The sequence below is a fragment of the Primulina tabacum genome, chromosome 15, assembly GCF_025594145.1.
Source record: "Primulina tabacum isolate GXHZ01 chromosome 15, ASM2559414v2, whole genome shotgun sequence".
Classification (NCBI taxonomy): Eukaryota; Viridiplantae; Streptophyta; class Magnoliopsida; order Lamiales; family Gesneriaceae; genus Primulina; species Primulina tabacum.
Genome location: NC_134564.1, coordinates 28364785 through 28381213, shown reverse-complemented (window position 1 = coordinate 28381213; position 16429 = coordinate 28364785). Strand labels below are relative to the sequence as shown.

Genomic DNA, 16429 nt, shown 5'->3' with positions numbered 1-16429 from the left:
CCCACTTCTAGTTTGATCTTCAAAACATCGACAATGAAGTTTTCAGTTTGTACCTCTCCATTTTCTTGCATAGAAAAATTAGGGAGTTCAGGTAGCGTTTTTGGAATCTGATCAATTTCGGTTTCTTCCCCTAGTCTTCCTCCAACTCTTCAAGTGCCTTTGATTTGTCATCTTCTATTTCCCAAAAAAAAAGACCAACTGAATCTAATTTTTTTTTTAAAAAAAAACAAATTAGATGAAAGAAACATACATATATTCAAGTACCACATATTACAAAAATATGGACATAAACAAGAGGTTGATATACTGTATTTTACTTTAAAAGAAATTACAATCATTAAAACTTAATTAGTAAATATAATATAATATAAAATGAAGAAATGCATAAAAAATCCCCATATTTGGTCCTTAAATCATTGAATACAGCAAAAAGCAAGAAGCAACCATAAGTCAAAAAATTCCCGACAAACAAAACTAGATTAACAAGGATAAAAAATAAAAAATAAAAACATAATCTTGGGCAGAAAGTTGCAAAATGAAGCAAATCGGTGGAAGTCTTGTTCTGTTTTTTTGATAGATGACGGCGGAAGAAATGAATGAAGGTCATATGATTTTTTAAAAATAAATCATTTTAAAAAATTGAACCATGGTTAGTCGACCGCTTTTTTGAGATAACACATAAGTTTTCATAAATTTTTATTTATTTAAAAAGCTTGAAAATATTTGTCACTTGGCAGCTAATAAATGATTAAGGGCAGTGCCCCGTGGGACAGCATCGACAAGACCCTAAGGATGTGTTTGGTACTAGTGATGAGATAAATAAATGATTGATTATGTTATAGATAACAAGATTGATATATTATTAATCAAACATTATGTGATACTATTAAGATTGTTTGGTTCAACATTTTTAATATGTGATTAGCTTTTAAATATTAATAATTTTACTATTATACCCTTGCTAAGTTTACTTATTTGTTGTACACATCTGGAAGCAATACATAATATTAAATAATAATAATAATGTTAATAATAAATATATTAATAATCTTTGAATTAATAAGTGTAAATATCATCAAATTAAATATAATAAAAATTAAAATATTATTGATAAGCATATCCAACGCTAAAATTTAGTTTTTATTATTTTATTAAAATATATAAAAAATTATTTTTTCAAAATAAAAATATATATTTATATTTTTTAAAGTTTAAATCAAATTAAATAATAATGATATATATTAAATATCATGATCGATATCTAATGTACAACACTCTAAAAAAAACTTTTTATTCAATAAATAACTTAACCCACCACTTGGATTCGATAAGAAGAGAAAATATAATTTATTGAATTTTGATAGTGTATCCCACTTGATTTGTTAGATTAATAATCAAATATTTATCCACAAAATTGAATCTTAAACCGGGTCAAAATGATTATTAAAACATCTTAAAATTTTAACCAAACATTGGATAAATGTTTGACTATTATTCTTGTTTAATCCACTCAACCAAACACACCCTAAATGTGTATATGTGAGAGATTGCGCGTGTAGCCTAATTCGGACTCGGGTACCCGACCTTTTCAAATGGGCTAGCTAGGCTTGGGCTTTTTTGTGCTAATGGGCCTGCTTAATCAGCTATCTGCAGGCCAGCTCTGATTTGCTTCTCAGTCTCTCACAATCAAAAGCAGCGGCGGAGCGCAGCGGCTCTCAGGCTCGGAAGCAGCACGGAAATCGTAAGTGGATAAATGGATTCAAAATCCTCAAGTTCTCCCGCAAGCTTGATCGATCAACAAGTAGTAAGTACGGTGGACGATATATTTTTTTGGCATGTTATCATATTCAGTTGTATATCCATATAAAATAGTGTTTGTTGCTCGATTTTGTGTGGGAAAAAAATTTAGTTTCCAGGGGATGTGGTGTTGGATCTCTCCCATCTGACAAATCAAACTATCAAGCTCGGCGGTGGCCTCCGTCAGGTTTCCTTCTTCAACTAGGGCTTGTTTGAGAGTCAATTCTTTTTTTCTATTTTATCCCGTCCAATGTTAATCTCTGTTCACTTTATCGTCTATTTACATTTTCATATTGTACCCCTCACCCATTTTCATAACTTTGCCGACTCCTTAGTTAGTTGCCTTACATATTCTTAGTTATATTTCATTGAGATGTTGATTGTATAGGTCTTAATTTGCAGGATGGTGATGTGATCTCTGTTATGAAAGCAGGAATCTTTAGGTTTTCAAAACCAAATAAGTATTGGATTGAGAGCTCCAATAAACGGGTGAGTTTAATGTGATTTACTTCTTATGAGTAGGAAAAGGAATTGTGATGAGTGAACCTATTCTAGCTTATCGGCTGATTCCAGAATAAGTTTTAAATATTGTATACAAAATAAGAATGCTACGTGCACATATTTCTTTTTACTTTTATGTATAGTTCTCTTTCAATCGCCAAACTAGTGATAATTGTATTTTGAGCAAAGTTCTAATGATCCATGTGCATCCACGTGTACATTGTGAAGTCAGAATTATGCATAGCTTTTCATGTAGAGCATCAAGCATCAGACTTGAACATGGAAAATAAACGTTCTTTCTTGCAGATCTCTATACTTTGAAACCTTGATTGAATGCATTTTGTTTTGTAATAAGATATGTATCTGGAAGCGAAATAGTAATCCTTTACGGACCTCAGGTCTCTTTTAATTTTCAACAAAGTGATCTTTCAGAGATATTTTTTTTTGGAGCATTTCATAAAGACTGTTCTGCTTCCTGGTTAGTTGTATTTATTATCGTGTCACTCACTAAAAAATCTGGATGTTTTTCTATATGAAACTTGCCCATTGATATGAATATGCACTGAAGAACTATGTGGCTTGCTGCTTATGTTTACGTTTCTTTAGATCCCTATCATGTTGACATCTGTTTCTTTTTTTTTTATGCCTTTACTTATTTTATATTTGAACAGGTCTAACTTTTGACTGTGACCTAATGAATTTTGACGGTTATTTCTTGTGAAGAACTTTTGTTTCTTTGTTACATCTGATGACCAGAGGGATTCATGATTATTGAATTAAAATATATATATATATTTTTTTTGCAGTACACACCTAGTGTTGGGGATGATGTTCTTGGCATAGTGGTTGACACAAAAGCTGATGTAAGTATTCTTGGTTTAGCATTGATGATTTGGAAGGGTGACTGTAGTCACTGCAAGTCATTCTTGCTATTTCCCGAAACTTAATAACTCTATTTCGTCGTAGTTACATTTCTTTTGTTTTAAACAATTGCATGAAATGTTGATTACGAAAGTGATCAAGAGAATGCCTTTATTGGTTTTGGCTTCTTAAGGTAGAACCCTATTAGTGAAGGCATTACTATAGCTTGAGAGTTGGTTTGCTTGATATGATCATTTTTTGTCCGAGAATCACTTGTCATCCATTTACTGCATTCTTCCTAGTTAAATAAAAGGACTTTACACACATCAGTTGCTTATCTGTTTAAAAAAAATTTTGTCATGCTGATGCTTATTTGAAAAACTTAAAATAAGACTGGCAAGTCTTGGTAGTTGTTTTAGTTCTCCAAATGAACCACTTACTTGAAAGTAATCAGTTGTTGCTTTCTTTCGATCCTTTTTCAAGTTTATGAGTAGAATGATTTTCTATTCACGTGCCTATCTTTTTAATATAGATTATCTTGATATAATTTGACAATATGTGTATCATTATATTGTGTGGGCTCACCCATCTTTGTTTATTTGAGACAGAATTTTTTTGTGGATATAAAAGGTCCAACAGTGGCATATTTGCCAGTGCTTGCTTTTGAAGGTGGAACCAGGAGGAACATTCCTAAGTTTAACGTAAGTTTATGTTGTGTATGTTTTTTCTCGTTCTTGATGTGATTCTTGGTAACACATGATTGTTGACTTTTTAAAGCTCTAAACGGATTGAACCAGTTATTCCATTTTGCGCTCTTTCAACACTTCATCATCTGTACGCTGTAGATACTGAGATCATGCTTGTGATGAACAAGTGGTTTTCTGCACTCATAACTTTGTGCATCATGTTGCATACTATATTTTTGAAAAATATTCAAAGAAGCTGGTTGTTCTGTGCTCATTTATCGTTGTTATGATTCTATGCTAATATGCCCTTTTTTAACACGTAAGTGTAATTCTTACTCGTGGGAAACTTTTTATTGCTTGCAGATGGGTACTTTGTTGTATGTCCGTGTTGTCAAGGCAAACATTGGCATGAACCCAGAGTTATCATGCATGGATGGTTGATATTTTTACCTTTTTTTACTGTTTATGCTTAGACTTATGTTTGAGTGCGCAAGTTTTGAGTTTACAAAGATATGGTCTCAGTTATCTGTGTAAATAATCTTTTCTTTCCTTTTGCATTCTATAGCCAGTGGGAAAGCAGCAGAATATGGCCCTCTTAAAGATGGATTCTCGTTTGAATCATCAACCGGATTATGTAGAATGTATGATTGTCTTTTTTTCCACTTGTGTCTTTGTACTCAGTTAATGAATGATTCTTGCTTCGTCTATAGACAGAACAGAGCTGGCGATTTCTTTATTTAGTCAGTTTTCTCTTAACTACCATTTCAGGTTGCTGAAATCTCCAACATGCCCAGTTCTCGAAACGCTTGGGAAGAAGCTTGCCTTTGAGATTGCAGTTGGTTTGAATGGTCGTGTTTGGGTAAGTATCTTTTTACGAACTACGTGTTTTGTTGCCTAATGGCGTCTTCTTTGACATTTGAGTCCCCCTTCTCTTAACTGAAGAACACTGTACTATGTAGGTGAATGCTATCTCTCCTTCTATTGTTATTCTTGTTGCAAACACAATCATGCAGACGGAGTCGTTGAGCCCGACACAACAAAAAATAAGGGTGGAAAACTTGCTTCAGAAACTCCATTGACCACTGACCTAAATTCAAGACCGAAACGGACACAACTGTGAGCAAGTGCTTTTACCCTTCGTTGTACGCGTTTGAATTGATTACTCCTAGTTGATAAAAGGAAGTGTAATCTGATTCTCAACACTCTCCTCCAAGTATGCAACAGATGTGCACTGACCGTCACTTGAAATTATGTGTGGCTATATAGCATTGATGATTTCTTTGAAATGGAATGCCATCTTGTAAACAGAGGGAAGACTCACTGGAAAAAATGGGTGATATTTGGGGAGATGGGTATAAAAACCATTAACTCGTGTTTTATATACAGATTTTTCCCTTTTATGTTTTTGAATATTAATAAAAAAACTGTATATAAAATTTAATTTCTTAACATAATAAATAATACTCATTAAAATACTACAATAAAATCAAGAAATGAAATGATAAATTAAAACACATCCAAGTTTACACAAACAAATGATCTTAAAAAGGGTGAAAAATTTTGCTCAACTTATTTACATTAGCAAAAAAACCGTCTATAGATGATGTCTGTAAGGCAAACAGGACCGCCTTTTCCCGCCGTCCCTCTTGTATGGCGACGGCATGCAATTACTGGCCGTTCTGCTCGAGGATAAACACACAACTTCCTCCTTCCAGACGCCGTGCTCACTCGCAGGCGACTCCATGACACATTCATCCCTTTTTCGCACACCGTTGTTCAGAGACGCAATTGCGAAGCTGCCAACACTATGGCTCTTTTGCAGAAATCCCTTAAAACTTCCAACCTGTGGGGAGCTGCTCCTCTTCAACCGCCCCTCCGCCGATGGTTTTGGCTGCCACACGCAGTACATCTCAGCCGAGACTTCACACCCTCAAACAAACCCGAATTCATCCTGCTCTCGTCTACGCTCTCTTGATATTTCGTACTTCCCAGAAAAAAATTGGGTTGAAAACCGGGTAAATGGGCCTGATCATACCGTTGTGGAAGATCTCATTAGCTGAAATTGGGGGGAGTACTGATTCAGAATCCCGCCACACACAGGTGAATTTGAATTCTTTCTCCTCTCGGCCACCGTATTTTTCTGCCGAATCCGACGTTTCCGCTCCGTAGACTCCCTGGGATAGTGTGTTTTTCTTGCTCATCGGCGTCATCTCTTGAACGAGGGCAATATCGGATTTTTTTTTAACTAAAAAACCGGGTTAGGGTAAATGAGCTCAAAATTAAAAACCGCGGGGAGATACATACAAGCTGACACTTTTTCACCGGGGGATTTGCGCAAACTCGAGATATCATAGGGATAGCGTATGTAATTTCTCCTAAAATCTATTATATTTGTGAAATGAATTCAGTTTAGCTGCTAAAAAACCAAACTAATTTACGGTTTAAATGGTTTTTATCCAAATTTTGATTTAAAATTGTTTTTAATTTTTCAAAGTTTAGATGAAAAGAGTATAAACCAAACTGATATATATCATAGCTAGATGATATATGTTAGTTATGTATTTTTCAAAATTGAATAAATGACATTTTTTGTTACAATTATCTTCACAACGATGAATTCGTTTATCCGATCTACTCAAGTGTCCTTGTTAGGAGAGTAATTAGCGCGTGGTTTTTGAGCGATAAAAATTTTAAGTTGTATCATTTTCACTATGTGTGGTTTTTGATAAAACTAACAAGTATTTGATTCTATAATTGATAACAAAGCTAATGTCATGTGATTTCAAATAGTGAAATTATTAGAAGGAAGATTCTTGTGGTAGGACAATTGTTACTACTAAAAGAGTGATCAACACGTGATGCATGAGCTGTTATACAATTTAAAATATATAAGTTATATCGTTTTCACTAATTATAAATTTTAATAAAATGACAAACGTTTTATCATACACAATCCTTCTATTGGTTGTTCTCCAACAACATCCCATAATAACAAGAATTCAAATAGGGCTATACGATGCTTTAGAGGTAAATATAGAAAAATGTTACAACCCATAAAAAAAAAATAAATAAATAAATTGGGCTTGAACCCAACCCATTTCACCGAGGACAACAACGATTTTAATAATCACGTGTTTCTATTGAAAATGAAGAACTTAGTCAAGAACCACAAGAGAGAAAGAGAAAAAAAAATACAAAAAACAAAACAAAAAGATTCTCAACAATATAGAAAAACATAAAAAAACATATATGCTCAATAGTAGACAAAGACAAAAACTTGTGTGAGACGGTCTCACGGATCGTATTTTGTGAGACAGATCTCTTATTTGGGTCATCTATGAAAAATATTATTTTTTTATGCTAAGAGTATTATTTTTTATTGTGAATATCGGTAGGATTGACGCGTTTCACAGATAAAAATTCGTGAGACTGTCTCACAAAAAACCTACTTATAGACAAATGATAGTCCTTAATTTGTCATGTTTGTATGTCATAGATTTGATGTTTTATGTTGATTTTGAACACAAACATAAAATAATATTGATTTATGTTTATCTTGTAGGAGAAAGCTCTTAAAAGAATAAAAAAAAATGAAACCAGCAAGAAACGGACTTTTCGGCGCAAACATAGGCACCGAGGCTCCAAAAAACAGGGTTAATGAGAGAGATTCTATCTATGTGGGCACTATCCTCAATTCATTTCAACGGGTAAGATCTTGCTACACATACAATTTCAAAAAAAAAAAAGTGGGTCCTATATATGCATGGACAAATTTTGGCCATCCATCCTATCATTCCCACATGGATAGGATGAAATTTCGGCCAGTAAATAATGTAGATTATATAAATAAAAGATGACGGTTGTTTAGGAAATGAGATGTCACACTTTTCTTTAATTTTTTTTTATTATTATTTTAGAACATCCAACAACACAATACGTAAACAAACAACACACAACTACGCGTTCAAATAGGCTTGAGAAACAAATTTGAAACGTGTGATATGACAAAGGATAGTTGAATCACAAGACGAAAGAAATTCGTTGACTCTGTGATTTTTTTTATTATTTTCCTTGATTTTATAATGAGATTGTTGAGCATGCTTATGTGTTTAATTCATTAATTGTGAACTTATTGGTTGTTTCTGGATATTGATGGAATTTGATTTGAAATTTATTTTTATTTTGTCTAATATTTTTGTTCTTATAATTTAGATCACAAAATGAATGCTAAATTTATCCGAAATCTGTCACTTGAGGGATGATATTTTGAATAGAAACGTAGAAAAACGCAACTTATGATTTTTGTAGAGTCCGAGAGACCTATAATTTCTTTTGATGTCATTGAAAGAGAATCATAAAATTTGATTAAATTATTTTGATGTTTAATTTCTATAGGGGTGTTCAACAGTCGATTTGGTTCGGTTTTAAAAAAATTACAATTCGAATTTTCAAATTCCTAATCTGATGAAACCAAATCATTTTTCTCCGGTTTGGTTCGTTTTTTTACATTACGTTTTGATTTAATATAGCTTGAGAAATAAATGTAGTTATATATCAAGTTGCATATTTTACTAATGATGAATTACGTGTAAACATTTCAATACTTTTTAAAAATATCTAAAAGTATCAAAGTTTCAATATTAAATAAAATAATCAAATTTAAAACATATATAATCAAAATTCGTAATATATAATCAAACAAGTAGCTTGTAATTTATTATACAAAACAGTAATTTAACATCTTCCATTATGTCCACCTCATCTTATTAATGTTTCGAATTGAAACAAAGAAGTGCTTAAAATATTATTAAAAAAAAACCCATAAAAAATGTGCACGATTTAATTTTGATATTATCTTCCGACCATCAACACATAATCATCTTCAAATTCCATCTAATAAAACAGAAGAATTAATTGTCCGGCTATAAATCCTGCAAGAATATTAGAAATGAAAATTGTATTCATGTAACATGAGAAAGATTTCTCATTCCTTATCACAAGCGGCAGCTGGTTCAGGACTCCATTTGCAAGCCTCATGGATAATTGCATTACCCTCAGCTACCACCAAAAATGAAATAAAACCAAAAACATTGTAACTCATCAAGCTAACTAAAAAGATAAATTATCACATGAGAAACACTGGAAATGACAAAAAAAATAAAAAATGAACATGAATAGTTTATAAAGAAAATAATAAATAACTTTAAGACGAGGGACATGCAAACAACCTAATTACTTTTTCTGTCTATTTTATTATTTATTATATATAAAATAGTTGGTTCGGTTTTTACGGTTTTTTAATTTTGAAAATTGAAACCTAACAGTAAAACCGAAATTTTTGAAAAACCAAAACCAGAACCAACCGAAATTCGTTTAAAACCTAACCATAAAAAATCAAAATTCCGATCGGTTTTTTGGGTTTTAACATTTATTCAACACACCTAGAAATTGACATTAGAATAATAAAATTTACTCGACACTTGAGAAAGACATTAAACAACACGTAAGAGTTCTTGACCTAGAAATTGGAATCAGAATTATTATCCATTAATATGATCTACATTAATGAATTAAGGCCGTAAACAAAAACTCAAGCTACAAGTTGATTTGATGAACATATATTATAACCATAGTTCAGTTGTTTGAAACTTAGATACCAATTGTATTTTTGTTTGACAACAACTGTAGGAAGTTTTGGCATAATTCCCTCTTCTTTTTGATACCCCATAATGATCCGGATCATTTCAGCAATCACCCGGGCACTTTCTCCTCTTCCCGGGCAGTCATCACAGCCCGGGCTCTCATCCAAATACCCGGGTAATCGACTATCCGGGCTACCTCGAGAATTGAACCACACTCGAGTATGATTGGTACAGGCCGTCTAATCTGTCAGAACAACTTGGGCTTGAAGTGTCCAAGAAGCCATCAGAAGCTAGAGTATGGGCAACCGACTTGCCATACTTAGTAGGTGGCACTAGAATCGAGGTACCTACCTCATTTTCTTACTATAAATAGCAGGTATTAATGTCATTTATAGATTCTGAAATCTTTGAACCCTAGGCATTATACATATTTTCTCTCAAATATTGCTTGTGTTCATCTTCAACCTGCTGACTTTAGCATCAGAGTGGCTACGCCGGACACCCCTCCGGCGCCCATTCACGAGGTCTTTTCATTGTTTGCAGGTGCTCTCACAGCCATTATCCTCTCTCAAAATTCTCAAACACTATAAATTGTTGATTCGATCTGGTGGAGCACCCGACCCTGCTCATCCATTTCACAAGGATCACATCATTGGCGCCGTCTGTGGGAAACTTGAGTTCAAGACGTTGAAATGGCTCGTACAAGAAGAACCAACCAAGATAATTCTCGCGCCCAGGATGATGGGGGCAGACTTCAAGACAAGTCGGTGTTAATAACACTGGACCAAATCTCATTACTTTAACCTCGAAGGAGTTACAAAAAATTGTATCCGATGCCATAAAGCAAGCTATGGCCAGGAAAGAAGTCTCTCATCATGTTACACCACCCGGGGATAGACAGGGGCATGAGCAGGAGCAGGAGATGAGGGAGGATGAGATTGGAGGAGAAGACGAGGAATCCAGTGCCGGGTCCAAATTTCCTACCGTGGCAGAAGAGTTGTTGGAGTTGAGACAAAAGATGAAGGTGCTGGAAGGACAGTTGGAGAATCAGGGCACTTCCCGGGCAGTCCCTAGGGATGCCCGTTTGCTGAGATCATTGTCCGGGAACCTCTTCCCGGGAACTTTAAATCAGCCAAAATAAAGGATTATGATGGCAACGCAGACCCGGAGGAACATTTGGCCAGATTCGAGAACATGGCCATGCTACACTGTTACACTGATAGAATCAAGTGTAAAGTGTTCCTGACAACATTGGTGGATTCGGCTCAAAGGTAGTTCGAAGGTTTGACCCCTCAAAGTATTAGTTCTTTCAGAGACTTTCAAAAGGTGTTCTTACACCATTTCAGTAGCAGCAAAAAGTACAAGAAGACTGCTTTTAGTCTTTTCGAAGTCAAGCAGAGAACGGAGGAGAGTCTGAGGGCTTATATTCAAAGATTCAACAAAGTGGCTCTGGACGTTCCAACTTGTGCCACTGAAACAAAGACTACCGCATTCACCCAGGGCCTGAGAGAGGGTGAGTTTTTCAAATCATTGACTAAGAAGGTGCCCGGGGATTTTGAGGACTTATTGTCCCGGGCAGAGAAGTATATTAACATGGAAGAGGCTCAGAAACAGAAGAGGGAGGATGTTAAGAAGGAGAGAGGAGATCGGGTGTCTAAGCCCGAGGAGAGGGGGCAGAAGAGGAGTAATCCAGGGCATTTTTCTCAGCACGTGCCTCTGAAGATTGCCCGGGAAAGGGAAGTACAAGAATGCAGTAGAGACCTGGCCCCGGACCATCAATTATCCTTGCCAGAAAAGAGAGCTGGAGTGTCATAGAAGCCATCAGAAGCTAGAGTATGGGCAACCGACTTGCCATACTTAGTAGGTGGCACTGAAATCGAGGTACCTACCTCATTTTCTTACTATAAATAGCAGGTATTAATGTCATTTATAGATTCTGAAATCTTTGAACCCTAGGAATTATACATATTTTCTTTCAAATGTTGCTTGTGTTCATCTTCAACCTACTAACTTTAGCATCGGAGTGGCTACGTCGGACACCCCTCCGGCACCCATTCACGAGGTCTTTTCATTGTTTGCAGGAGCTCTCACAGCCATTATCCTCACTCAAAATTCCCAAACACTATAAATTGTTGATTCGATCCGGTGGAGCACCCGACCCTGCTCATCCATTTCACAAGGGCACTATACCCTGGCTCGGGGAACCACACCTCGATCACTCCCAAGTCCCGGGACATGCTCCCCGGCCCAAGGATCCGTACCTTGGTTCTTAAAGGCCCAGGACACTACACCCTGGCTCGGGGAACCACACCTCGACCATTCCCAAGTCCCGGGACATGCTCCCCGGCCCAAGGCTCCGTACCTTGGTTCTTAAAGGCCCAGGGCACTACACCTTGGCTCGGTGAACCACACCTCGACCACTCCCAAGTCCCGGGACATGCTTCCCGGCCCAAGACTCCGTACCTTGGTTCTTAAAGGCCCAGAGCACTACACCCTGGCTTGGGGAACCACACCTCGACCACTCTCAAGTCCCGGGACATGCTCCCCGGCCCAAGGCTCCGTACCTTGGTTCTTAAAAGCCAAGGGTACTACACCCTGGCTCGGGGAACCACACCTCGACCACTCCCAAGTCCCGGGATATGCTCCTCGGCCCAAGGCTCCGTACCTTGGTTCTTAAAAGCCAGGGCACTATACCCTGGCTCGGGGCTATGCTCTCTTACCCGAATTTTCTACTTGTTATACACGCTAAGGTTTTATATCCGGGATTAAGGTTGCTTACATCCAGTTCATTTACGAAGTGTGAAGCATTTTATTCATTGCGGGGATCAAAATCCCGGGTAGTTATTTAAAGACACCGGTTAATCCAAAGCACTTAGAAGATTTTTAGGTTATTTACATACAAACAGTTATATCGCCCGAGTTATTGAAGACATATCGGAATATGATTGCAGAGAAGATAAGGGGAAATGAAGATTTTCATTAATAAAAGCCCGAAGGCCAAAAGATTACAAGACAAGAAAATACGAATGAAAATACAATCCTAATCTATATCTACATGTTCAGGCCCGGGCTGCTCTTCTCGGGATGCTTCCTTCTCCTCCTCACCCTCCTTGGGAAGGGAAGCAATGGCCAGACCAAAATCGGGAAAGTTTTCCCTATCTGGAGGTAGGAGTCCAGCTTCCTCAAATTGCTCTTGGCATTTTTCAAAACCGGTCTGAAAGAGAGGATAGGCCTTATCCACCACGGCCTTCTTGAACTCAGGAGATTGAAGGAAGAAAGCTTGCCACTTGTCTTTGTTATATTCAGCCAGGGCCAGGGCACTCTCTGCCCGCTCAGCCCGATGCAACTGCAACTCTGCTTGTTCAGAAATGGCGTGGAGGCTCGATTCCGAGACAGACAGAGAGCCTTGTAGACGTTCCTCTCGGACAAGGCCTTCAGTAATGTCCTCTTGGGCCTTGTCCAGGGCTAAGCGCATCTTAGCGACTTCTTCCTCATGGGTGGCTCGAGCCCGAGCTAGCTCCTCTTGCAGCCTATCCTGAGCATCTTGGAAAGACCGAGCTCGCTTGCCAGAGATAGTGGCAGCCCCTGCAACCTCCTCAAAAGCCGAGATCAGCAGGTGAACGGCCTGTTCAAAAACAAGATCAATAAGAATCAACAGTAATCAGAGTAAGAAAAGATTATGGGGACTAACAAAAAACTTACCGACAAGAGCTTGTTCGAGCCCTCAAAAATTTTGGCAGAAACACGAGCATTATTCAAACGAGCCTCCTCGTCAGGAGTGAGAAGCTGTTTGAAAATCTTCATCCCCCGTGCCGAAGGCCCCTCCTCAAGAATATTTATTCGGGGAGGCTGCTCGAGGAGAGGAGGTTGTTGATTGGTTTGCTGCTCGAGCTCGAGGAGGGGAGGTTGTTGGTCAGATCGTTGGAGGGGAGGGGTGGTTGACCGGGTCACAGGAGAGGAGCTTTGACCCACCTCCCGGCTGTCCTCGACCAAGATATGCTCCGGGCTTGTGATGGCCTTTCGCTTCCTCTGGGCCAGAGGGACGTGATCTTCAGAATCCTCCCAGGATTCATCATGGGTGGCCTCCTCCTCCCGTTGGGCCTCGGCCCGAGCCCGTTTTGCTCGTTGGGCCGCCTCCTCGGCCTGTTTCTTCTCCAAAGCAGCTTTCCTGGCTGCCAGCTTCTTTTGTTTGGCCGCCTTCTCGGCCGCCCATTTCTTGGCAAAAGCTTCCTGCATTCTCGAGTTATCTAAATAAAAGAAACGTCAGTACAAATTGCAAATTCGCATAAGAAATATTAAAAGACAGGTATGAAAGGATATGTACCAGATTGAGCACCCGAGCCAAGAGCCTCGTCGATCACCCTGTCCAAAGGGTCCTCTGCCCCGGCACTCAACCCATAAGCCACCAGATTATCGTTGGAGATAAGAACGGAGGATGAATATTTGTGGCCCTCCACCAGGGTTTGACTTGCGAGGAAAGGTTCCTCAAGTTTATAAGCCTGGGGAAGGGCGGGTTGCGTGGGGAGAGAAGGGAGAAACTCGGTCAGACAAGGGAGAGGACCGGGGAGTTGAATAAAGAAATATCTTCCTTTCCACCCTTTCTGTGAGGAAGGGATGTCATCAAGGAATCGGGCATTTTGCCGGGCGGTCAAGAAAAATGCATTATCCCCAAGCCGGCAAGAAAAATAATAGTGAAGAACAAGGGGGTTGATAAGAAGATTATTCATTTTAAAGAGAATATAGGCCGAAGCCATGATACGAAAGGAATTGGGGTGGAATTGGTTGATAGGCACACCAAAAAACTTGGCGACCTGAATATAAAAAAGAGGGAGGGGAAAACGAAGACCATTTCTGGCTTGGTCCCGGAAAAAGATGGTATAACCCGGGGGAGGGCTGTTTGCCCTATCAGAGGCCCCGGGGATTATGATAGAATAGGACGAAGGAATAAACCCTAGAGTTCTGAGTTCCTCGTCCGCCCCCTAGCGCAGAGAGCTGCTCATTGAGGAGAACCAAGGAATTCTCGGGATCTCCGTAGAAGGGTGGCTAGAAGCCCGGGCTTTGCCCTTACCCTTGTCCTTTTTAGAGACACGGAAGGTGCCCAAAGAGGAGGGTTTGGTTTGAAGAGTTTTTTATTTTTGAGAAGTCTAGGAAAGGAGGCAACGACGAGGGGGAGATGAGGAGGAGTTTGAGTGCAGCGCGGTGGACTCATCACTGAGAGAGCCTCGCGCATTGGCTCCAGAAGTAGAGGAAGTAGAATTATACATGGTTGGGAGAAAGAACTTACGATTTTGAAGAGAGATGGGTGGTGGCAGCGACAGAAGTTCGCCGGAGAAGAGGGAGTTTGCGCAGAAGAGACTTCGAGAAAAAATTTTGCAAGAGCTTCGCCGAGTCTGTGAATTTGAAAGTGTTTTTTTCAAAATAAGAGGCTTAGTATATATAAGCGGTGGGGGAAGATCTCAGCCGTTGATTTAGGCACACGTGGACGACCAGGATGCGCCTCGTAAATTGTACCAGTCATACGAAAGGACATATACGGTTATCGAGGCGTCAGTCTTATCCATCTAGGAATATGAAATGTTTTTCGGCGGGAATTTAATGCTGATTCATAACCTCATTATAACACCACATCAATTACACGGGAGATTTGTGGCCCCGGCGTATTGTCTCATAAGCCCGGGAGATTTGAGGCCCCGACATCTTATTTTATTACCCGGGAGATTTGAGGTCCCGGCGTATTGTCTCATAAGCCCGGGAGATTTGAGGCCCCGGCATCTTATTTTATTACCCGGAAGATTTGAGGCCCCGACGTATTGTCTCATAAGCCCGGGAGATTTGAGGCCCCGACACTTTATTTTAAGCACGGGGGATATTAAGTACTGGCATTTCAGTTCGTCATTTATCAGTTATTTGGACGTCTTGAGGAAACTATCGGAGTCAGTGATGTTCGTCATAATCTTCCTCTCCTTATGAAGCATCAGCTGGTAGACGTAGTCGTCTTCAAAGAGATTCACTGTCTCGGCAACGTGCAGGCGTTCCCGATATTTCTCCAGCTTTGCTATCAGTCGAGAAGTGATAGCTTCTCCACATTCGTAGAGAAACTGTAGTCCTTGCAGCTCCTTCCAGTAGCGTAGGATCTTTTGGAAGACTTCATCTTCCATTTCAGCTTTTCGCTTTTCAAAAGCTGCGTGCATGAACTCCTCCGCCATATCAGGAGTCTTCGAGCTACTTGAACATGCCATTATGCTTCTCGGATAAGAATTTGCTATTATGATTGAAAAATTGGTGGGTTACTATATATAAGAGAAGGAAATCAATCTACGCTGTTTATCTTAATCAAAATCGAACGAACGAGACGAATCTAGGAAATCGCGCAGACAGGTTAAAGGGCATGTACGGATATCGAGGGAACATGCTCATTATTGCCTCGAAATATGAAAGGATTTTCGGCGGTGTAAATGCTAAAGCACGCGTCATTATGACACCTCTTGGACTGATCGAGAATACTAAACGACAAGAATGGCAGAGCCCGGGAGAGAGGAGGCCCCGGCATCTTACTCAAAACCCGGGTTGTAGCAGATCCCGGTATCCCATTTCATCTGTGAAAAATTTGAAGACCCGATGCTCTTATTCACTCTGAGTTAGGTTTCAACGAAATTACAAGTATGACTGATCGGGACAACGAGTCAAGCTTTAGCCCGACTATTTTAGGGATGGGTGGTGATACCCCCATAAGGATCTGGATCATTTCAGCAATCACCCGGGCACTTTCTCCTCTTCCCCGGCAGTCATCACAGCCCGGGCTCTCATCCAAATACCCTGGGTAATCGACTACCCGGGCTACCTCGAGAATTGAATCACACTCGAGTATGATTGGTACAGGCCGTCTAATCTGTCAGAACAACTTGGGCTTGAAGTGTCCTAGAAGCCATCAGAAGCTAGAGT

The 16429-nt window shown here is 38.9% G+C and overlaps 1 protein-coding gene across 2 annotated transcripts; it reads left to right on the top strand.

Annotated features, from left to right (window-relative positions):
- The first annotated feature begins 1639 nt into the window (after positions 1-1639).
- Positions 1640-5244, top strand: LOC142527695 (uncharacterized). 2 transcript variants are annotated; one of them, XM_075632587.1, is made up of 9 exons: positions 1641-1804; positions 1910-1984; positions 2200-2286; positions 3105-3161; positions 3768-3860; positions 4209-4281; positions 4411-4486; positions 4614-4704; positions 4805-5244. In XM_075632587.1, exons 1-9 carry the CDS (start codon positions 1754-1756, stop codon positions 4922-4924), a joined length of 723 nt encoding a protein of 240 aa, XP_075488702.1. In that variant the 5' UTR covers positions 1641-1753; the 3' UTR covers positions 4925-5244. The 2 variants fall into 2 exon arrangements, with proteins under 2 accessions (XP_075488703.1, XP_075488702.1); XM_075632588.1 differs by lacking the exon at positions 3105-3161 and having other exon boundaries at positions 1640-1804.
- The last annotated feature ends 11185 nt before the right edge of the window (positions 5245-16429 follow it).

Coding starts and splice junctions, on each gene's coding strand:
- LOC142527695 (XM_075632587.1), top strand. CDS start 1,754: ATGGATTCAAAATCCTCAAGTTCTCCCGCAAGCTTGATCGATCAACAA. Junction 3,162..3,767: donor TGGTTGACACAAAAGCTGAT/GTAAGTATTCTT, acceptor TATTTGAGACAG/AATTTTTTTGTGGATATAAA. Junction 4,487..4,613: donor TCAACCGGATTATGTAGAAT/GTATGATTGTCT, acceptor CTACCATTTCAG/GTTGCTGAAATCTCCAACAT.